The following is a 25,249-nucleotide window of genomic DNA, read 5'->3' on the forward strand; positions in this document are numbered from 1 at the left end:
CCAGGTGCCCCTCTATTTTTAACTTTTTGAGGAACCTCCATACTATTTTCCAGAGTGGCTGCACAAGTTTGCATTCCTACCAATAGTTTAAGAGGGTTCCCCTTTTTCCACATCTTTGTCAACATCTGTTGTTTCCTGTGTTATTATTTTTAGCCATTCTGACTATCTCATCATGGTTTTGATTTGTGTTTCCCTAATGACAAGTGATGCTGAGCATCTTTTCATGTGCCCGTTAGCCATCTGTATGTCTTCTTTGGAAAGATGTCTATTCATGTCTTCTGTCCATTTCTTAATTGGATTATTTATTTTTTTGGGTATTGAGTTTGAGAAGTTCCTTTTTTTTTTTTTTTTTTTTTTTTGTAAAAAGAGAGAGAGAGAACAGGGGTGGGAGGGCCAGAAGGAGAGGGAGAGAATCCCAAGCAAACTCCTTGCTGAGTACGGAGACTGACATGGAGCTGGATCCCATTACTCTGAGATCATGACCTGAGCTGAAATCAAGAGTCAGACACCCAACAGACTGAGCTCTCCAGGCGCCCTGAGTTTGCTAGGTTCTTTATAGATTTTGGATACTAACCCTTTATCAGAATGTCATTTGCAAATATCTTCTCCCATTCCACAGGTTGCCTTTTAGTTTTGATGATTGTTTCCTTCGCTGTGCAAAAACTTTTTATCTTGATGAAGTCCCAATAGTTCATTTTTGCTTTTGTTTCCTTTAGCTCTGGAGATATGTCTAGTGAGAAGTTGCTACCACTGGGTTCAAAGAGGTTACTACCTATGTTCTTCTCTAGGATTTTGATGATTTCCTACCTCACATTTAGGTCTTTCATCTATTTTGAATTTATTTTTGTATATAGTGTAACAGAGTGGTTCGGTTTTATTCTTTTGCATGTAGCTGTCCAGTTTTCCCAACACCATTTGTTGAAGAGACTGTCTTTTTTCCACTGGATATTCTTTCCTGCTTTGTCGAAGATTAGTTGGCCATATAGTTGTGGGTCTATTTCTGGGTTTTCTATTCTGTTCCATTGATCTATGTGTCTGTTTTTGTGTCAGTACCATACTGTCTTGATGACTACAACTTTGTAATATAGCTTGAAGTTCGGAATTGTGATGCCTCCAGCTTTGCATTTCTTTTTCAAGATTTGGCTATTTGGGGTCTTTTGTGGTTCCATACAAATTTTAGGATAATTTGTTCTAGCTCTGTGAAAAATGCTGGTGGCATTTTGATAGGGATTGCCTTAAATGTAGACTGCTTTGGGTAGTACCAAAATGGTTTAATTTAAATGGGACTGTCTCTCTTAATTGTCTAAACCCATCTGTAGTATCTGGCATGTTATTCCTGAGGGGAAATGTTCTTCTCTTCTTCCGACACCAGGACTTTCTTATAATATTGTGATTTCCAGAGCTTATCACAGCACCTACACCTTGGTAAAATTCATAAATTTTCAATGAATTACATTAATAAGCTATTTTCATTGTTATGGCTCCTAGTACTTGTATTCTGTTACTATTTTTATCATGAAATTATTTATTTATTGACTGCAAAGTACTTTCTAAATATAACATCCACACCACCATCATAAAAGCAGCAAGCATGTATTATTTATGCTGATTTTAAAGTTGTAAACATAGACGTATTATTGATAATTTCGAAAGGCTTACCTATTCTTCCTAACACTGTAAATTACTGAAGTAACCTACATTGAATAATCATCGATTACAGAAGAAAATACACTAGCCACAGAAGAACTATAAAAAGGTTTCATTCACCTAAGACCTTTCAGTGGTCCTTTTCATTTCTGGATGACTCCAAAGAAGTTAACTCCAATTAAGAGATCACCATAAAAGGCACAAGACAAATGAGTCAGGTGATAGCTACAACAGGTGGTCTTACTTTATATCATAAATTCTTTCCCCAAAACAAGCAGTAAATAGAATACCATTTCTCTTGTAAATTACATCCATGGTAAATTCTTCAGAATAGTTTTCCATTGTGATCAGAGAATGCTGTCAATGGATGGATTTCATAGACTTCATTTCATCAAATTTGATGATAAATTTTTTCAGCCTTATAGTCCATCAACCACATTTATTGAAAATTGACTTTCTGTTTACTGCTTTCTAGGCATTGCATTGTTAATGCAAAGCTGTTTACTCAGGTGGATGAACCAGCTAAGAGGCTCTTCATGCAAAAACGACAGTCTGTGTAGTAGATATGGCAGGTGTCTACTGATGAAAATATTCTGGTCTTCCTAAAGACTAAAAGCCAGACTTTCTTTTCAAAGTCATGATCCACAAGAAAGAAGGATTTTAGGTTAATGGCTGGATGAATAGGTGGACAGATAGATACATAGACAGAAAGACAAAAAAAAAGATCCATGACAGTCTTCTGCAATAGTGCAAGTTCTCTGGATCTGAGCTCTACTATTTACCCAAACTGTCTGGAATGAGTCATTGAAATGACTTGCATAGTTGATGTAGTTGTATTGACATAATTTACAGTGTTTACCCATAGAAGTCACTTTTATTAAAGCAGAAAGATAGGAAAGTCATGTCTTCCTTTTTTAAATGGCATCAAGACAGGCCAGTGCAGACACGAGAGTCATTTCTACATTGCCTTTTGATAAACAGCTGAAGCTTGGTCTAAGTAGACAACCTGTTAACACCTCTTTATGCAGGCCTCTGTCTGTGTGTTTCACAGTGTTTGACAAGCTGCAATCCATGTTCTCAGTCACGAATGGGTACATATAAGGGAATGAGAGTGGTGTTTTAATAAAGGGACAATGCTAAAGAATAGTGTAGATTCTTTCTCTCCAGGTGACCACATTATCAAAATTTGCTTTTATCTTCATTTGGGAGCTTTGCCTTCCATGCTTACCTGATATTATTCAGCACAGTATGGGGCATGGAAAGTGAATGGTTAACAAGTCACAGACAGCAGTAAATCTGATAAACTCATGAGGACAGCTCAGGGACTTGATCATATCTGCGCAGATGAAGAGAATCAGAGAGGAACGATGGCAAAGTCTTTCTCCACTTGAATATTTTTCATTAAAATGGTTTTAAATCCACTCCTGACCACACACATAGCCCAGAGCTTAAGAAACAGTATGTTATCAATAACTTTAGAAACCCTTGTATATCTCTCCTTTATAAAATCTCCAAACCTAACCCCCAAAGGTAATGACCATCTGATGTTTGTGTTTACAATTTAAAATTTTTTTCTCACATATATTTTTATTCTTAAATACTGCATTGCTTCATTTTACATTATTTGAATTTTATATAGATTGTCTGTATGCTTTGCTGATTTTTTTTTCTCTCAAAAGGAGGTTTCTGTGATTCATCCACGAGTGTGGCTATAGTTCACTTATTTTCAATGCCCCATAGGATTTCAGGGTGTAAAGAGCTCATGATGTACACAGATGGGACGTTTGTGATCTTTTTACTTTTCATGTTATTGCAAACAGTGCTGCTGTTAACATTCTTTCACATCTACCTGTACATGCGTGTACATGCCTCCCTGGTCCACTCCAGGGGTAGAATGGCAGCTTTAGGATATGCACTTGTTCAACAGTAGAGTTATTTTCCAATTGCTATCCAAAGTGAACATGTCCATTTATCCTTCCACCAATAAAGGATACAAGTTACCAAATCTTATTTTGTCAACACTTGGTACTCGGAAAAAAATAGTCATTCAAAGAGAAAATGAATCCTGGCTAATTGACCACAGATACTCCAAGTCATTTAATACTTCTAAGAACCAGATCTCCAGTTACAGTTACTTAAAATTAAGTAGCTCCATTCAGTGCCTAGAAGAAGACAAGGCTTTTATCTATAAGGTGGCAAAGATAAATTTAAAAAATAATTGTGTTGATACCTAAAAAGTATTCCTCCATTTTTCTGGTAAGAAAATGCCCTATGATATCATGTCAAAACATTTGTGTCAAATGGCTGTGTTTTGCCAAAGAGATAAATTTTCCAGTCAAAACACTTAATTAGAAGCTATTAACGACATCTTCCCCAAGATTTAAGAAGCCACTGAAAGAGAAAAGAGAAACTGAAAGAAAAAAAGTATTCTCCAAACCAAGACGCAGGAGATAACCTAGTTTGTTGATCTCCAGTTGGGAATTCTGCCTTGAATTCCTTCCCTCTTCTGCAATCATTTCACCAACTCTAAACCACTCAAGTAATGGACCACAGGGAGGTTTCAGATTTATGAAGGGCTTATACCTCCAACACCATTCTTGCTTCTCCTTTTTATATATTTAGCCCTGTAATATTTTATTCTTATTACAAAAAAATACTTTGGGTGCTGAAAATTATTAGCACACTAATAATCCTAGTAGATCTATTTCTGGTTTAGTCAGCTATAGACCATCTGGTAATCATTAGGTGAGAAAGTTCATTGATAAAAATGCTTAACTCCCTGAGTCATAAAGTATTTTAGAAAAAAAAAATTCTCAGCCTCTTTTAAACCACATTATCTCTATCTGTATCTATTTATCTTTCTACTAGAAGGTGGGGTCCAGATGTCAGCATGGGATTTATGATTTGTGTAGATTAGGGCTCATGAAACTCAGGCCAGACAAGCCAATATCTGCACAGAACAGTCAACATTCCATGATTCCATACCACAAACGACATCACAAACCCACAGCAGTTGCTCAGCAAATGAATGTTGATCATGCAAGGATCAGGAGAAGCATGATCTCAGTGTTCCTCCTCATCATGCTTGGAAAAAAAATGAAAAGTCATACTCTATTGGTGGATGTTGCATGATGTCAACCTCCACGCCAGAAAGACTAGTAGATTCGATTTTGATCTACAAGGACCTCCCACTGAACAGTCAGGGAATGATTAAAAGGGAGATGCCAGTTCTGGGCAGTTGTTAATGCCACCTTCTGAGAATCGGCAGCAGCCTCCCCTGAGGCTTTTTAAATCCTTTGCTAGACAACACTCTCTTACCGCACCAGCACGTCCCCAGGCCAAAATATATACTTCTAAACATTATTCACACTCAGCCAGAATCCAAGTAAACAATCAAGGGTGTTGCATACATCAGTCCCTGCTTTGAATTTCTTACCTTGTGTTTTAAAAGCTGGTTGTGTTTCATTCTTCAACAAAAGCGAAGACTTCAATATGAAGCCACTGTAACTAAAGTTACCGATTTTTTTTTTTTTACAAAAAAGCTATCTGTTCAAGAATATATGGGATACATATATATTTCTTGTACTTCTCTATATTTTACAGATTTTCCCAGATGACCACATTTCCTCTTGCTATTCCACCTGGCTCATTCCTTATCAATCCACTTTTGGGGCTCTAGTTCCTTTGGTATCTAGAATATTGTTGATTTTCAATTAAAAAAAAAAACACATTGATTTTTACATCAGAATCATATGTCCTTTATATTATTAAGTCCCATGTGATTACCTTTTTAGAGCCTTCTTGAAAATAGTCTTTCCATATGCTCACATAAACTCGGTAGGAACAGGTAATTTAAAAATGGATTGCTATGAAATTTATAAATAGTGCCATGGAGAAACATTTTTAAAGGGTATACACAGTTTTTATGCAAGATGTAAATACTGAGGACATCAAAGTGAAGAAAAAAGAAACATGGTAGGATGGTACCAATAGTTATGAGAACTATGTGGCTCTTTGTCACACCCCTGCAATAAGAAAGTAGTTTTTGTCATTAATCTTTGTACAAATATGACCTTTTTAGGCCACATAATACCAGATTCCTGTTAGCTATTGTTTTTACTTTGCCTCTTAGAGTAAACCATCTTTCAGTTTATTTGTTGGGTTGACCTCATAAATGGGCAAGCCCAACTCATAAGAACAGTTGAATGTCAAGGAAGAATTTAAACATGAGGCAAATATCCTATACACAGGAAACAGTCTATGTTTAAAGCAAGCAGTGGAGAAAGACCCCTTGCATTAAAGGTTTAGAGACATCCTCAAGGAAAGGCATGACGTGGATTAGCGATTTATCTTGCTTTTAAGCCCAATGCAATACATGGCATTGAATTACAAAGCTAATGGATAACAAAGGGAATTCTCCGCCAGAATCTATACTTTGTATTCCTTATTCCTCCCTAATCCAGTTCTACAGGTGTTAGCAAAGGGATCTTCCTCCACTACTAAGGAATTTGGCCACTTTCACAAGAGTGATAAAGAAGAAGAAATGCCAGGAGCTGGTGTCCTGAACAGCCCCTTGTCTCTACTTGCAGACCTCAGGAAGACTATCGCCTTGTGACTTCCTCGAGGATTATAACCTCCGGATGGACTGTTTCATGACTATTTATCGTTCTGAAAACTCTGATCACAAGTGCCAAGTGGTCATGGTTACAAAACACCTGTTTCCGCACCGTTCCTGATAAAAGCTTCTCTACTATATCGCTGATAAATATTGACATTATGTTCCAAACATGGAATGGATTGAAATCTTGTCTTCTCTCACACAAAGTAAGGAAAAAGAAAAAAAAAAAAACAATTAAACCTTGACATTTATCTGATTTCTCTAAGAGCAAGGACTGCTGTAAGGGAGAACTTTCACCTTGATTTTTTTTTTTTTTTTAACGGTTGTTTAAAAACAGAGCAAACGAGGAAAACCAATTAGAAAGAGAGCAGATTTTCAATTACCTTGGAAACTCGGTTTGCAACTTCTCTGCCCACAGTTAGCCCCTGGACAAAAGTCCGGGCAGCAATGAAGGCGCGGGTGACCTGAATTTTCAGTTTCCGGGGTACATCTCCAAAGGGCTTCAGCTGGTCTGTGTATTTGCTCACACATTCCAGGTAGTCCTCGCTGAAGTGATACTGTGGGTTTATCAGCTGGAACATCCGTTCCAGGAGCCGAGCCCAGAAGTCATTGAGCATCTCCTCCAGATTTACATTGCCCCCGGTATAATATCTTTTCAGCTCCGTGAAAAGGTCCTGGAACACTTCTGAATTCTGCATGTACAGCATTCCGTAGGTCCGTACAAACATATCATTCAGTGACTTCTCTGCATTCTCCAGGAGCTCTCGGAAAAATTCTGCAAAGAAAACAAGAACACGGTCATAAACTGGTAAGATCTGGAATGCCCAATGCATCTACTTAACTTAGAAACAATGGTTTCTAAAGGTCTTTTTCATACAAAAATATATCCTGTGATTAAGGTATCAATGAACCAGTGATAATATTTTACAGAAGTTTTGCCCTACATCTATGATCTTCTATGAGTCAAAGAGAACAAGACCACATGATTTCCACTTGAAAGAGCATTCGTTAACATTAGGAGTATACCATTTACTACTCCTCCAAAGTAGCTGGGTTCTTCTTTCATTTATTGTTAAATTTTAGGAAATCTTAATTTGATACAAACTCAAATCAAAATATGTTGCAAAGTATTGTCATTAACATAATAACAAATGCATACTGATAAAAACTTTTGCTCCAGCCTATTTACAAATCTGTACTAACACTAAATTCAATTAAACTGCTGTTACTTGGAATAGTTCATAAATGGGATATTTAAATTAGTGTAATATTTTGGACTCTTTGTAGTTGCTATATATAGCAATCAGTTATCAGTGTTAAGAGATTCATAATGCAATTAAATTCACTTAATACCAAAACTCTAATGAACATAATTTAGATTGCCATAATGAATCAGAAAGTTATGAAGTACTTTGCATTATCATTATAAATATAAACTATCATTTTATAGAATTTGAATAAAATATAGGGCCTTCTGCCTAAGAAGTTCTAACTGAAAAAGAGTACACCAAGAACTCTGCTATCCTGCTGCAGAACTTGAATATTAGTGCACTCACTTATAGGATGCAAGAAATTAGAAATTAATGTCACTGGATACTGTTAGCCTCTTTGGGCCTCATATGAGGACACACTTCAAGACATACTTCATGTATGTAAGGACACCTATCCATTTGCACAAATGAGCCTCAGGAGAGTAAGCTCAAGTGTTACCCCATTCTGAGAATGTAATTTGGGGTAGAGAAAAGGCTAAGAAGAGATATTGTGTCCGAGTTTATAAATCCAAGTTCCCACCATCAGAGGGATCCCTTTTTTACCTCTCATAATTCTCTTTGCTCTCTGATACCATGTCCCCTCTCAGCTAATGCAGGGACAAAGCAAGTCCAGGACACCTCAAGGAATCCCAGTAGGAATACAAACAAAAACAAGCAAACAAACAAATAATATCTTTTTTTCTGGAACTCTGGGGGGTTTGCTCCTGAGACACAGAAGGAAAGAAGACATGAATCTCTCTACAGATTCCTTGGAAGCCACACCTCATTTCTGCTTTATCAGAAGACCTTGATTTAGCCACTTCAATTCTGAAGATAGCAACATTGAACCACTGTTGCTATTATTAGATGGTGCCTGTAATGATAAGGATTATTTTATAGTTGTTTTTATTTATTTATTTATTTATTTATTTATTTATTTATTTATTTATTTATTTTTAAAAGATTTTATTTATTTATTTGAGAGAGAGGATAAGAGGAGAGAGAGAGCACATGAGAGGGGGGAGGGTCAGAGGGAGAAGCGGACTCCCCACCGAGCAGGGAGCCCGATGCGGGACTCGATCCCGGGACTCCAGGATCATGACCTGAGCCGAAGGCAGTCGCTTAACCAACTGAGCCACCCAGGCGCCCTTTATAGTTGTTTTTAAATGAAACCAACCAAAGCATCAAACTGTAAAGAGGACTCTATTCACATGTTTACCTTTTTACTATGAAATATAAATATTTATATTTAGGAAATGTAAATATAAATATTTCCTAAATATAGAAATTCTATTGCTATAGTGGCAGCAAAAAGTGAGGGATTTCCTAAGTCATGGTTTATAAACCCTGTGTGATCTTGTACAAGCAACCAAATATTTCTTATCTTAAATTTTCTCAAATGTAAAATCAGGATAAATGTTATTAAACCTCCCTAATCTTCAAGGGTTCAGTAAGGAAAATCAGCATTGAGGCAAATAGAGTAAATTTTTCAAAGTTTTCAAAGGATCCATTAATCAAAATATTTCTGTATGCTCTATGTCTATGTTATATAGGATTTTATGCAATCAAGAACATTTCAGAATTTTTCAGAAATATTAGTTACCTAGTCTGTCCTAAAATGGAAATGATAGTAAATGATCAATATTAATACTAAAGTATAAAAATGCCATATTAAAATCTTTCATTCTTGAAACCAAGAATGGAAATAGCTTGGCCTCGTTGATAGAGGAGCAGGGTGAAAGGTATTACAGGTTGTGAATGAAACTAACAAAGAATGGAAAAATCACTGAATTGAGAAATACTAATATAATGAGACTGGAAAGTGGATTCTAATCATGAGCTCAGAACAGCCCATTCATTTATCTTCTTTTTGAGGTCAATTATTTTGTTGGACTCAGGAATTAAAGCTTAATTTATTGAATACAGAGTACTGCCTTCAGCAATGAATAGTTAGTAATCAATAGTGTGGTCTGGATTTTCAAAGAGCTTAAAAAAAAGTAAAAAAAAAAAATCTTCTCACTCTCATTGCTCTGCAAAGGCTGGGGATATAAATGCTTCTCTATGAGGATGAAATTTTTATTTTTTATTTTTTGCTTTTAGTGAAAGTAACATTCCTTAGGCTCTTCCCCTCCTGATACAGGGAACATGAAATATTAGACTTATGCCTGCTTTGAGGCTGAATGGTTAAAAACAAACTGCTCACTTATTGTGCCTTGTGGTTTGCTTCTGTATGCCTAAATTAGTATTCAGAACTGAATAATGAAACCAAGTTCTCATCTTTCAATAAATAGGGCTCAAGAAACTTTTCATTAGATTCTAAGCTTAAATTCTGTCTAAGGGTATGTCATTGTCTCCAAAGTTTGCTATTAGCTTCACTGGTCCTCAAAAGTCAAGTTATTATTCCTTGTTCAAAATCATTATATGGTTTAGTGATCTCACAGTCAAAGTTAATATTTGGTATTGAAAGATGCTAATGTATCAGGCAATTATGACAAATGTTGCTACCTTAAGGTACATTGATCTTAGATGTTATGAAAGATGGGGATCCAAGGTACTGAGGCAAAACTAATGTCCTCCAAAAATAAGTACCCTCATTTCATTTTTAGTCTGCTCACAGACTTAGAATTCCACCTTTTGAAGGTTGACTCTTTGAACAAAGTATTTTATGCTTGGATGAAGATTGTTTCTCAGCAAACCAAACAAGATAGAGATTTGGAAGACAGTTATTGGACCCACTTTGCTGATGAAGTATTATGCCCACACAGCACAGAGAACGAAATTGAAGAGCAGTGTAGGGAAAAAACGATCTCGATCCAGGCTTCGTTTAATCAGCGAGGACAAACCTCACATTGGGTAAAGCCTTGAGTCAACAAAAATTTTCATCTGAAGAAACAGTTGGGTAGAAAAAATGTTTTCGATTTTTTTCTCTTCCCCATTCGCAAAATATACATCAAAGGTTGTTGCTTAGGGCTCTGTTATGCTTCTTAGATGCACAGAAGCACTTTTTCCAGCCAGCATTAGCCTCTGGAAGGATTTTATTCATCTAGAGGGGAGATCTGGACGCAGACAGCTGTTAGCTGCGGGGCAGATTGCTTCAAGTGGGGGAACAATCTTGTAGATAAAACCACCACTGTTCCAAAGGCAAAAAAGAAGTCTGCACGCTGCTGATCGCTTGGAGAAGCCTCTCAAGGGGCGAAAATCAACTCCGAGGAGCCAAAAGTTGCCCTGAGGATATCCGAGAAAGACTTCAAATGAAGCCGCCAAATGAATGGATCAAGATGTAAGGTGCACACGGGGCCGAAGGGAGGTGCCAGCAAGAGGGGAAAGGCAGACAAGAGGCTCTTGAGGAATCTGCAGTCCATAGAAACGGCAAAAGGTTTGCCCAATCAGTCTGGAGATGTCTTGTTAATGCCACCACAGGGAGACTGTGCGTGGAGATTGGATTAAGTGCTGTACGGCATTTACCTAGAAATTGTAGCATTCTCCTACTCTCCTGCTTTCCAAAACACTTCTCATTGAAAGTTTGTTTGAAATGAGTGTTTCAAGATGGTGGCGTAAATTCATGTGATCACAAAACCCAATGACTGTAGGAGCTTTGGTCTCCAGTCAGTGGAGATTATATTTCTATACTTGGTAACCAATAGCTCCTGTCCTGCCATGGGAAGCGGGTATCCTAAGTTTGTTCCATTAAATCCACATATTCATGTTGAGTGTATTTCTCTCCTAATCTCTTCTTTTCTACCCTCCCCTCCACAAAAGCATGTTAGATCGGTTCAGTCAGCCCAGTGTCCAAGGTCTGGTTAAGGAAAGACCCAGAGGAGCTGTCCTGGAGGGTAAAATGGTTGGGAAAGCTGATGTCCGGTAAGGGTTATGATTCACAGATACAATAAAGCTATGACCCTGCCCCCTCCTGTCTCGCCCCATGCCTTTTTCAAGGACAAGTTAATAGGGGTGTCCTTCCTCATTCTGCATACACCTGTCAGTGTTCAGGCACATCTTATGAGATGATTTCTCCTTTCAAAAGTCTCCTTGCTCACATAATAACCGGACAGGACCACCAGGAAAATGCTAGTTAATGAGGAGCATTCATGGAAGAAGAACCATAGCGCCATTTACTCTCTTCTGTGTTAGACTTTGAGGGTGAGAATACATGGTCCCTGAATGGCGTATCTCTTCCCACTCTCCAGAGGTGAGACCCTATGAGAAGAGGTAAGCACTGGGGTTGCTCAGAGAGTCCTTGCCACATGAAGTGTCACCTTTGGCATGCTGTAGCTTCCATGGAAAGGACAGTTGGATGTGGTCCTCTATATCCGGGGGTCTCAACCTCAGCACTGTTGACCTCTGTGTACTCACTGCCAACAGCACATCCTTCCCCCAGTACTGACAACCAAACACGTCTCCAGATATTACCAAACGTCCCTTGGGGAGACAAAAATCACTCTTAATCCACCCCTGGAGAGTTACCTTCCTACTGATAAATTCCAGAGGTCTAAAAATAGGATATCAAAACATTCAGAGAAAAGACCAGAACATTTATAGAGACAGCCCCACAATTTATTTTTGAGATAAATTTGAGGATCTGTGCTCTCAGTGAAAGCAGCTGAAATACACATTATACTCGTGGGTTACATTGTTGGTGGCCAATATTACCAATTCCATGTCTGGTGCCCATTATATGGCAGGGGTTTAGAAAGTGGTAACTAGTGAGTGAATAAATAGATGGAGGAACATGAGCGTCCAGTGAAATGCACCTTGATTCTATTTGGTCTGGGCTCTTCTTAGATAATGATATAACTTCATGGGCCCACCTTCGAGGGAGAGAGATGCTACAGGCCATTGTAGAGTAGGACATAACTGATATGGCATCCTGACATCCTCCAAACTCTTGTACAGTAAAACAGACACAAACATTCATATTCTCCCATGCTCCAAGTTCCTGTGCATCTCTACCTAGAAGGCCTCACGGCCCCTGTCCAAAAATATGTTCATTATCAAGACTGCCTTACCAGACCCTCACTTCCTCTCTGACACAGCTCTCTCTGTCCCGAGCAATGCTTTGCTTGGCTTCATTACTGCCTCTCCTGCTGCTAGCCTTGCTGGACCTTGACCTCATAGCTTGTGATCTCACCACGCTGACTGCATTCAAGTTTTCCTGCATCCTTCACCTAAGCAATGCCCTGCATGCTATGTTTGAATGAACTCCCAAGCTGCTTTTGAATCTATAATAGATATTCTATTACATTGTTTTAGCAGTTTTTCCTAAATATCGGTTGTGCTTTTCTGTAAGAAACAGAAACCCTCAGTATACATTTTTAAAAATTATGAGGTTGAAATTATATCAAATTATTTTCAAAATAACAAATGGTTCAAAAAGAGAGCCTATTATGAGACAATGTTTCTGTAAGCAAAAATTCTTTTATTATTTATGACTTCTTTATCTCTTAATTCATACTTTCTCTTGCTGTGTGTGTATATGTATGTTTCTATAGATTAAATTTATTATATTATAATAAGCAATATGATTTACTCAGTCAGTTCATCCCAGGAATCAATAAGCTATCTAATTTCAAAGTGATTCTAATAATAGTAATCTACATCTTTCCTGTTTGAGGGATTATTTAACCAAATTTCTGTCAGATAAGTAAGAGCTCCCCACCCCCATCATAAACTGTTTTACTTTCTTTTTTTTTTTAAAGATTTATTTATTTATTTATTTATTTATTTATTTATTTATTTGAGACAGAGAGAATGAGAGAGAGAGAGAGCATATGAGAGGGGGGAGGGTCAGAGGGAGAAGCAGGCTCCCTGCCGAGCAGGGAGCCCGATGCGGGACTCGATCCAGGGACTCCAGGATCATGACCTGAGCCGAAAGCAGTCGCTTAACCAACTGAGCCACCCAGGCGCCCCATCATAAACTGTTTTAAAATGCAATCAATATGGTAACATAATATCTTCATTATTTCCATTTGCTTCTGTTACAATTTTGGAGGAAAGTCAAAATGCCAAACCTTAAATGAAGAGGACAAATGGATTTGAAACGATCAAATTACCATCATGGTAATTTCAAACCTAGCTAGAGATAGAGCTGAAATAGTTGCCTGATATATAATGAGCATCACACACTATGTAAGGCATGGTGTTAATGGATTTACGCATACTTTATGCAAATCAGATATTAGTATACTTAGTTTGCAGACGAGGAAACTGAGACTCAGAAATAAGCAAGTTGCCCTAGACCATTCAACTAGCATGCCACCCAGAGCTCCACACCTTAGGAGAAAGGATGAATTCAAAGGAAGAACAAGAAAGTGGGGTGGCTTTGTAGTTTTTTGTAAGGCAAAGTTTCACACTGTGATTTGAATGATTAATTCAAATTAATTCTGAGGATACTGAGTAAAACCATATATAAATAAAAATTGCAAAATGCATTCTCAAGTCAAATCTAAATTATTTATTACAAATAATTTTCAGGTGTGATTACTTTTTCCACTAATACTAATTAGTTCACGTAGATAACTGAGACCGGAAGGCATCCTCATATCCCTCAGGTTGGTCTATCTTCTTCAAAGGGGTAGCTTCTAGTAGAAGAAAACCACTCACAGATCCTGGGATTACAGCTATCGTGCATAGAACAGTGGCACACAAAAGGAGGCTAAAATTATTTGGTTAAATATGTGTCTCATTTCTGATATATGCACACATATATTGTATATATTATTTTATCCTATGTGTACATTAGCAAGTATACACATCCATGAACACATTCATTCACCTATACATTTAACTGTTTGAATAAAATACAATAAAATGCCAATGTTAACAGAGAGGAATTACCAACAGAGACTTTATGTGGTTCAAAATACCCCAAATATTTAATATCCATGCCTTTACAGAAAAATTTTGCCCATCCCTGGCATAAAGGGTCAGAATTGTAAGTGAAATGTTTGGAGATAAATTAATTCAACAAAATATATTATGCCTTTAATATCTTGTAGGTAGGAAGACTAATTATTAGTCTGTTATCTCTGAGTAGTAGAATAAAAGTTTCTTTTCTCCATTATTTTTTTATTTAAATTCAATTAGCCAACACATAGGACATCACTAGTTTCAGACGTAGTGTTCTTATGTGTTAAAATTTGCTTTAACCAACGCTGCAGCCCATTCATCTCTTTATATTCCCTTGCAAGGTAACTAAAATCCAAAAGTAAATTCTTAAATAGCTTTAATGATTTAGAGGATTTAGGTGACTTCAGTGATTTTAGAGTAGACACCCCTAAATTTTTCTAATGTTGTGGTTTAAGGAGCCCCTGGACATTTTCATGAGGAGAAAATCCCACAGTAAACCCAGCATATAAAATAGACAGTATAAAATGAAAAAGGAAAAGAAAAAAATATATAACACCAATAAAATTATAAAGATAATTTTATAATTTTCCATTTTAACTTTTCCTTTATGGTAAGTAATAAAAATAGAAATATAAACTATCTTTTAACATTTTACAAGGCCTTATAACAAAATACAATCCTTACCATAAATCTAGAAAAATTCTTTTTAGAAAATAATAAATATATCTGCTATCAAAAATATTATAATACATAATTCAAAAATTGCTCACTATGTTAATCCAAAGGTTATTTTTATTATATTACTCCCACTGTGTTTTGGAAACTCTTATAAATTAGATCTTAAATAAGTGAAAACATAAGGGGTCTAGGGAAATACTTCTAGCCAATCAATCAAGAAAACCAAGGATATAATAATGCCTTTTTAAATGCATTATTTAGGTCAATTGGACATCATCACTTTATATTTTTCCAATGCATCTGATCTAATCAACTAGACTTTTCCATGAAGAAAATTTTAATGAAAGGTCATCATGAGTGTTTGTTAAAAATAATCAATACCTCGCAAAGTCCTTCCATTTAATACTACTAAATTAAGTCACCTGAAGAGAATAAATTCCGGGAGACTTCTCAGATTCAGGGGTGTAATTCAGTTTCAAAAGGAAAGTTCCCTGGAATACAGCCCCTATGTAATTGGTTGATAGAGGGAGATTTGAAACAATAAGGCCGTTTATAGAAATTGTTGGCTTGAAAGCACATTTCCCAAGGTTAAACTTTTTTCCCCCTATACTTAGTGATCCTTTACACATTAGATTGATAAATGTTTTATTTCTTGGTAGGTTATTTCTCCAGAAGATACCGTTTAAAGTGCGAAAGACTGATTAGGCCATTTATGTTCATAAGGTGGTATAGATAAACTATGAATTCTAGAAATCATGAATTAAATTTGACATCTGCTGACAGTTGCTGCCAAAAGCAAACAACTGTTTTGAGCCTGCAGAGGATGTTTCCATCTCACCCTAAGCAATGCGCATGAAATTAAAAGCTGAGATGCTTCCAAGTTCACTTTCCTCATTGCACAGCTCCTTTGTCTTGGCCTACAGATAACGCCTTTAGGCCTTGCCCACAACCCATTTTTCTTTCAGAGATGACATGATGCACAGGGTGTTTAACCCATTAGGAACCAAAATTATAGATTTTAAAATCACTTCCAACTTTTTATTTGCCTTAATTGAAAAAAAGCAAGGGTTTGTTGTTTTGTTTGTTTTTTTAGGTTTCCAAATTTGGATCGTCTACTTTTCCATTCACAAATCCAGTTCTTTGTCCAGCTCCCCTTATTTCTTCACCTGCCTACTTGTGCCGGGGGTGGAAAAAAATCTGCCAATACCAAATAACCAGGGGTGGACTCTGGGAAGTGGGGCCAAAGCTAATACGTAGGTGAAAAGTCAGTGATAAGGACCTGGCGTTATTGCAACAAGAGATTGTGCAGGTGCTTAAGGAGAGTAAGGAAGAACAGTCAAATGAAATGGACTTCTCTTTTTCAGAGAATTAGGTGGTTCTCACCCTTGGTTGCCCATTAAATTCACTTAAAAGAATCCTGGTGGCCAGGTTGCTTTCCAGACTAATGAAATGATAATCTCGGGAGTGGGATCCAGGTATCAGTATATCTTCAAGCTCCCCACGTGATCTCAATGTGCAGCATTTTTCTATTCTCCAATACTTTCATTTTAGTCAGTGCCTGGTGGTGGATATATGAACAGGGAAGGAGGAATGATGATGGAGGGAGGAGTTATATCATACATCAGCCCCGATTCTCTTCCTCTTCCCTTCCTTCACTATGCTCTCTTTTCTCTTTTCTCAGACCCATGTTCTGGTCTCCGGAAGAAAGCACACCATCGGTCAAAAGGTGGAAAGTAAGTGAGGTGCACTGGCCATGGTCTTGGGGGATAAGAGTGTGCTAGTCTTTTCGCCTTTTTCCTGTATCTCTTTTTCCTTTTCCAGCACCTAAGACTCACTCCCTAGGCACCCTCTTCTTTGATAACAGGACAGTGAGCTTTTCCCATGATGAGCAAGGGAGGGTGCAGCCTGGGAAGAGAAAGGAATAGAGTCTGGTAACACCCGAGCTAATTAAAGCCGAAGGGAAAGGGAATGCCTACCAGACTAACTAGGGTTTAAGTACATAATGCAGATTTAAGTACATAACACAGAAGGAAGACATGAAGTGTACTGGGAAATTCTGAGTTGTGAAAGCACGATTAAATATAAAATTTGTAATGAAACTATTATAGCCAAATTTAATGTTGAATTGTTAAGTTACATTCTTTTGGGTCCATGAAAAACCCGCAATGCTGAAAAGATACAAAAAGTCCTGGAATAACAAGTTTACTATGTATGCTCAAGTGATGTCTAAATTAAAATGAAAGCAAAAGTCAGTGCCAAGTATGAGTTTTTAAAAAATAAATTGAATAATAATGTATTAATATATTCTGCTATATGTTACCTTTGCTTTTCGAGTCGTCTTTATATTTTGTACAAGAAGAATCTTAACTACTGTGATATTTATTACTTAAGTATTTATTTATTTATTTATTTACTTACTTTGAGAGAGAGGGAGCACGTGAATACCCGAGCAGGGGGCGTGGAGAGGGAGAGAGAGAATGTTAAGTAGGTTCCATGCCCAGTGTGGAGCCCAGAGCTGGGCTTGATCCCAAGACCGTGAGATTATGACCTGAGCCGAAATCAATAGTCAGATGCTTAACCGATTGAGCCACCCAGGAGCCCCAATTTATTATTTTTTTTTTAAGAAAAAGTGAAATGCAGGATGCCGCAGTAGAAAAGAACACTAATAAAAGGAAATAGTTCAATTATGAAGATAAGGTTAAAGATTTATGTGCAAAAATATTCCTCCTATTATTTACATTAGCAGAAAAGGGAAACAACTTAAAAATCCTTAAGGAAGGATATACTCATACTGTAAAATATTACATTATATATAAAATTATGTTTTTAAATTATTTAAAAGCTAACACTTCCCAAGCACTAAGTATGAGTTAGCTACTATTCCAAGGACTTCTCATATGTTAACTAATTTAATCTTATCAGGAGCCCTATGAGATAGTGATTATTATTATCTCACTTCTGCATTTGGGGAAACAGAGGTCAAAAAAGTTAAGTAGCTTCCAAGGTACAGAGCTAACAGGTGATGGAGCTGTGACTGCAAACCTAGGCAGTCTGACTTCAGGAACAGTACCTATAGATTCTATGAGGAGTGAAGTTTATATAATTTAGAGGATCCTCTTTAACAGATATAATACAAAACTACAAAAACAAAATTAGGTATAGGATCTTGAAAAGGTATATTTAAGTGAAGAGTCTTAAAACATAAATATCACCAGATTTATAGTAAATCTACTTTCAGTTAAGACATGATGACAGAAAATGCTGAGATAGAAAATGATCCGAAAATAGGGATGCCCGGGTGGCTCAGTCGATTAAGCGTCTGCCTTTGGCTCAGGTCATGATCCCAGGGTCCTGGGATCGAGTCCCCCAACGGGCTCCCTGCTCAGAGGGGAGGCTGCTTCTCCCTCTCCCTCTGCCCCTCCCCACTGATTGTGCTCTCTCTCTCTCATTCACTCTCTCTCTCAAATAAATAAAATCTTAAAAAAAAAAGAAAATGAAAAAAAAAGAAAATGATCCCAAAATATATATGCAGTACAATCCCAATTTTGTAAAAAAAAAAAAAAAAGGTATATACACATTGATAAAAATAAGAACACCCATATAAACATGGCTTATAGGGGCGCCTGGGTGGCTCAGTCAGTTGAGTGGCTGCCTTCCGCTCAGGTCATGATCCTGGAGTCCTGGGATCCAGCCCCGCATCGGGCTCCCTGCTCTGTGGGGCATCTGCTTCTCCCTCTGCTCCTCACTTGCTTTCGTCCTCTTTCTATCAAATAAATAAAAAAATCTTTAAAAAAAAAAATAAATAAAAAATAAAAATGGCTTATAATGGGTAAAACGTTATGATTTATCTGCATTTTCTTCTCTGTACACTGCTTACTTTATTCTAAAGTTTCTACAATGACTATAAACTACATTCATAATTAAAAAACAAAAAAGTAATATGTATCATTTTAACATAAAAAGAACTTTTAAACAGAAAAATGCTGCTTGTTGATGGGGGGAAATACCTATTTAAAAATATAGACCAAAAAAAATAATAAGAATATAAAATGAAACTAGTTTATCTAATAAATCTACAAAGGGAAGTCCAAGAATTAAGACAAAAAAAAAAAAATGTTGGGGAGGGCAGAAAACAAACAAGAAATTTACTCAAAAATCACCAAATTTATCAGGAAATTAGCAGGGATAGAATTTGAGTCTCTTGACTCTAGATTTAATGAATGCATGCTGATTAGTAAGAAGAACTTAATTAAAAGAGAGCTAGAGAGAGAGAGGAGTATTCTCTCAGACACAGCATGCTGGTTGTAACATAATGGTCCCAGTAAGGTTAGTAATTATTCACTGATAATAAGAATATTTTTTGGTATTCAAATGAACACTTTTAAAAATATAGATAATTTATATTTCTTTCTAGACAGAGAAAGGATTTCTCAAACTGATGTAATCAGTAGCCAATAAAATTCCATTGTTCATTATCAGAGATGTTAGCCCATACTCAAGAAAAAAGAACACCAAATTGTCCTTTTAATGATTATGAATTTTAAGTCACTGTTTCCTCTACAGAGTTTTTGGTGGGGTTTGATAATTATTAGCATAGGATGATAAATTGTGTAATTATAAGAATGTTTTTATAAACATTGACAACCAAAATAGTAAAGGAGGTTATGATACCGTCTAACCACCTCTGTCATTTACCGAGTGCTTGAGCTTGTTGGATAACCCTTAGAGGTGCACTCTCCCCAATCATGTGTCAGGAATAATTTTATTCCTTAAATTTGTCAAGAGGTAATGAACATCAGCCTCACTTGGCATCACAGATGTTTAATTCAAGGGTAATTATACACTCCAATGAGAAAATAAGTAATAGATAGCCCAGTATAGGTTTATAATAAGACATACCACAGTATTGTGTAGGGTGTAAGTGCAAATGGATTAATTTAACATTGATCTAAATTTGCTTAACATTGATTAGCTTTACTTTGCCAGTCATTTACCAGGTTCTTCTTAAAGAAAAAATATTGAATTCATTAATCTCATGCTATTTAATGGCTATTTTACTTTCATAACATCAATCAGTTGAAATGCAACAAACAAAAACAATCATTATTAAAGATATCATAAAGTATCAATTACTGAATGCCAGTATCTTTTGCAAAATTATACAGTGGTGAGGGCGCCTGGGTGGCTCAGTTGGTTAAACGACTGCCTTCGGCTCAGGTCATGATCCCGGAGTCCCGGGATCGAGTCCCGCATCGGGCTCCTTGCTCAGCAGGGAGTCTGCTTCTCCCTCTGACCCTACTGCCTCTTGTGCTCTCTCTCTCTCTCTCTCAAATAAATTTTAAAAAAAAGAAAACAAATAAAAAAAATTATGCAGTAGTGAATATGTGCATCATATTCTTCACAGTGTTAAAATCAAATTAATCCTAGATAAGGAACAAGCTTATTTTGATTCACTGGCATATTTTAAGCTTACAAGTAACTTTCATATTATTTATATTTCAACTCCTGAATTAAATAGGTCATACATTAAAGTATTCAAAAGAAGATATTCAGTTGAGTAATCTTCAAAAATTTTTATTCCTACCACAAGTTTATTATTTTAGACTTTATTGGATGTTTTATAACATGTTTGTTGTATGTTATACAGTGGTATTATATCATTCTTATTTTTATTCTGATGTATGTCATAAAATCTTCCCCAAAGCAATTAGCAATGGTTTTCAAAAGGCATCTACCTACATATTAGACATTGATAATTTCTGTAAAGTGTAGTCTTAAAACAGCTTTGTTTTTTGCAGACTTAAAGGGCTCTGCAAAGCTTCTCCAACACAGCGGTCTTTTGTGTTTGGTTTTAAATACCCTGACCTAGGAATATGTGGCTTATGTTGTAAATGTGACTCTCATTATGCCCATTTTCCCCTTTCTTTTTGAACTACTGATGGTAATGAATCTCCTTCCTTCAACTCCAACTGCTGCCTTCAGTTATCACCAAGAGCAGACACCAACCAACACTCTAATCTTGCTCTGAGGGATGGAATGCTAACCTTTCACAAGATTAGAGACACAAGGTGCTCTAGAGATAATAAAATTCAAATAGGTTTATTTCAAAGGGCAACCCAATCTCGCTTTTGTTCATGGGTCACTTGGCAGATCACTTGCCAATGTAGTTTTCGTGTCTTTCCAAGCTAGGTTCTGGTTCAGTGTGCCAAATTGTCAAATTAAGTGGGCCCCCAAAGCCAGCTCCAAGGTAGAAACAGAGAAAGTTGAGAATAACATTATTTTAGTGTATGTGACAAAAACTCTATTGGCCAATAATTCTAATTTGCCTACATTATACCTAATACACTAAAAAGATAAATCAAGACCGACCATGCTAACAACACCAATGACTTCATATCACTGCCAGTATTGGGATCTTGGAGTGTGAATTCCAAAAGATTATTCAGAGCTTTCCATTTCAAATAAACGCCTAATGGAAATCAAAATCAAGAGTTGAACATATGGTGCTTTTTGAATGTTATGTAGGTGTCTGTTAAACATTTTGTTAGAAATAAAAGTCAAGGAATATTAATCAAGGAAATAAATCAAGAATAAGAAATACATACATATGAAAGAAAAGACCAGGACTAAAATCTCTTCCTCTAAGAGCAGTGTCAAATCCTTACTAAAGGCTTCAAGTATTTTCTCCTGTCCACTGTCTTCTCATTATTTAAAATTACCTCGGCTGTGGACAAATCCACAGTTACCTCCTGATGAGAAAATGAGTAAGGAAACCCAAGAGCAGTTTCATGGTAAGATGCTCCTAAAACGTATTGCTCACCTATAAGGATACCATTAGCAAATTACCATGGAAGGTAAAATACTCAAGTTTAAAGAACACTAATGGGGCGCCTGGGTGGCTCAGTCACTAAGCGTCTGCCTTCGGCTCAGGTCATGATCCCAGGGTCAAGAAAAAGAACATTGATAATTTTATACCACTGCACATGGCACTGATGATACATGTGTGTCATTACTTTTATAATTAATTTTGATTCCTTTTTTTTTTTAAAAGATTTTATTTATTTGACACAGAGAGAGACAGCAAGAGAGGGAACATCAGCAGGGGGAGAGGGAGAGGGAGAAGCAGGCTTCCCACCGAGCAGGGAGCCCGATGTGGGGCTCGATCCCAGGACCCTGGGATCATGACCTGAGCCGAAGGCAGACGCTTAGCGACTGAGCCACCCAGGCGCCCTATTAATTTTGATTCTTAAATAATTACATATTTTGCAATGTAGTATGAAAGTTTTATTCATTTAGAAAAAGTTTTATAGATAAACTTTTATAAAGTAAGAAAGTTAAATTTTTACACGTATATTTAAATTATAAAAAAATTCTTAAAACTCTAAATGGTGCTTCATTAAAAGAAAACTCTGTGAACTAGTATTTTAAATATCATACAAAACCATTTTCCCTGAAATATTTCTTTTTTAAAGATTATTTATTTATTTATTTAATTTATTTGACAGAGAGAGAGAGTGAGCATGTGCACAAGCAGGGGGAGAGGGAGAGGGAGAAGCAGGCTCCCCACTGAGCAGGGAGCCCGATGTGGGGCTCGATCCCAGGACCCTGGGATCATGACCTGAGCTGAAGGCAGACGCTTAAGCGACTGAGCCACTCAGGTGCTCCTGAAATATTTTTTAATCATGTCTACGGCCATACCACCCTGAACGCGCCCGATCTCGTCTGAAACATTTTTTAATCATAATTATCCTTACTGAGCTTTAGTAATTACATAAGGCTTTTGAAATGAAACAGAATCGGTTGTATATTTAAAATAAAATATTTAGCTAGGCTGTTTTGCACTTTTATTTCAATAATGCCACTGAAGAACATTTCAAACAAATTCTTATTAAAAATAAATCTGAGACTACCTTCTCCACAGAGGTTATGCAAAATTAGAGTATGTTAATTTGATTATTTTAAAGATGTTGCTTCCTTTTAAAAATTCTTAGAACAATCATTGCATATTTTTTCACTTATTTAGTAATATGAAATTGATGAGGTTAACTTTGTTATCTTGTACTGAGACACAGAAACCACTAACCTAGCCTGGACATACATCATGCCATAATTGGAAAGACACACCGATGACAATTAGTGGGAATCATAATTCTCTTGGTTTTACTAGAAGTTGAGAATGTAGGCATATTGTCAGTTACTCTTGGTGCCTCAACTGGAAAATGGCAATATTAACAGTACTTTCCTCATAGGACGTTATGAAGATCACACAACATACAAAAAGTAATTATGAGAGTGTCCGGCATATGGTAAAACTATATAACTGTCAGCTATTTTTAGTACTTTCTCAAGAATAAAAACACTTGCTAATAATGACCATGATCGTTATTATCCATTTAAAATCCATCTTGGGGGCGCCTGGGTGGCTCAGTCGTTAAGCGTCTGCCTTCGGCTCAGGTCATGATCCCAGGGTCCTGGGATCGAGCCCTACATTGGGCTTCCTGCTCAGTGGGAAGCCTGCTTCTCCCTCTCTCGCTCCCCCTGCTTGTGTTCCCTCTCTCGCTGTGTCTCTCTCTGTCAAATAAATAAATAAAATCTTTAAAAAAAAAATAAAAAATAAAATAAAATAAAATCCATCTTGGCATATAAGAGATGAACATTATTTTTCTCATCACACCAGCTCCATGAAGCCTTATGAAGTATTTTTATTGAGAAAGCCAAAAAAAAAAAATGTATTTGGCGACAAAAATAGATGAAATACATTAGTTGTGTGATATCCTTGATCAAAAAGATGATTTAATGGAAAATTAAAGATAATCCTGTAAAAAAATTTTGTATCCCTTATTTTCTCTTGCGTTAATCAACTATCCTCCTATACTTGGGGATATGTGCAGCTTCATTGCCATATCTATTTATGGTCTTTCAGTGATTAAAGCTTAAAAGAAACATCCCTTCACTGAATGTATAAAAAGACTTTACCTTCTCAGTAATCGAATGACATTGTTGATATATTATGGTGACAAGACTGGCTCAGAGGAGCCCTACATCTTTCCCTTGGGACAGGAAGTGTGGTCTGGGGCAAAGATGCAACAAAGAGGCAAAACAAGTAGTTGATACTAACGTAAACAGCAGCTTTATTTTCACATTTTGCATTTGTGGGATTTAGTATTTTTTTCCCTTGGACATACTTTTTTTTTTTAAGCACTAAACACTTAACTATTCCTTCCCAATTAGTTTAAATTACAATTCTAATTTGTTAAAACTCATTTTGGATTCTCCATCTTCTATTTAGAGAGTTTGGCAAAGATGTTCAACAAAGCTGACTTTGCTTCAAATCTCTGAACATGTTTTACATTCTTTCACGAAACCATTCATTTAAAAAAAAAAAAAATCAAACTACAATCAGATCTGTGGGAAACTTCTCAATAACCACGACCTCATTCTTATACTATTTACTCACCAATCGTAAGAACATTTTGCCAACTAGTTCAATATCTATCTGATAATTATTCTACCCAAGCCATTTTTTTGTAAGCTTGCCGATGACCACTCCATGTGAAATAGTATTGATAATTGTGCAAAGGTCAAACTGGGCTGTGACCAGGGGGGTCTTCCAGTCTATAGGATCAGTCACTTTGTCAAAGAGGGAAATTAGTTTTGTTTTGCATGGTTTGTTTTTTGAGCAGCCCATGTTACCTGCCACTTTGTTACATTCTGGGTGCTTGCAAATGGATTGCAGAATAAATTGCTCCCGACTCTTTCCAAGAATGGACCTTAACCTTGTAAGTAATTAATTCCCAGATATTTACTTCCTTTTCCTTCCCTACAATCATCTGCTGTGATTGTCCTTTCCCTGGTTTTCTGGACTTGTGCCAGGCAGCCATAAATCTGCAAATTCACTTAAATGAATACAAGGTAATTTGATGTTGCATTTGGTTTGGCATTATATGCTACACAGTTGTTGACTTCAAAGTCAAAAACATAAATTTTCACAGCTCACGGAAAGAGGAGGCATTTCTTCTGAATTGGTTTGAAATAGATCATGCAGGCAATTTCAGATATACAAAAACAGAAACCGTGTTAAACAGGTTGGTTATAAACCCTTCTTCTTATCATAAGTATACAGTGGTAAACTATACCTATGTATGAAAATAAGATGAATAAAAACTTAAGGCAAACCTTGGCTTTTGGTATATATCCCACTGTGGTATTT

At 36.6% G+C, this 25,249-nt stretch overlaps 1 protein-coding gene across 2 annotated transcripts in view; it reads right to left on the bottom strand.

The window, feature by feature from the left end:
• GPC6 (glypican 6) overlaps nucleotides 1–25,249 on the bottom strand; it is a 1,077,286-nt gene that overhangs the window by 523,985 nt on the left and 528,052 nt on the right. For both annotated transcript variants that reach the window (XM_035003189.1, XM_035003190.1), the window contains exon 3: nucleotides 6,649–7,040. In XM_035003189.1, the coding sequence (XP_034859080.1) occupies nucleotides 6,649–7,040 (392 nt within the window). The remainder of the gene's footprint in view (nucleotides 1–6,648; nucleotides 7,041–25,249) is intronic.

This window comes from Mirounga leonina, unplaced genomic scaffold (genome assembly GCF_011800145.1).
Source record: "Mirounga leonina isolate KUSES-001 unplaced genomic scaffold, KU_Mleo_1.0 Mir_127, whole genome shotgun sequence".
Lineage (NCBI taxonomy): Eukaryota > Metazoa > Chordata > Mammalia > Carnivora > Phocidae > Mirounga > Mirounga leonina.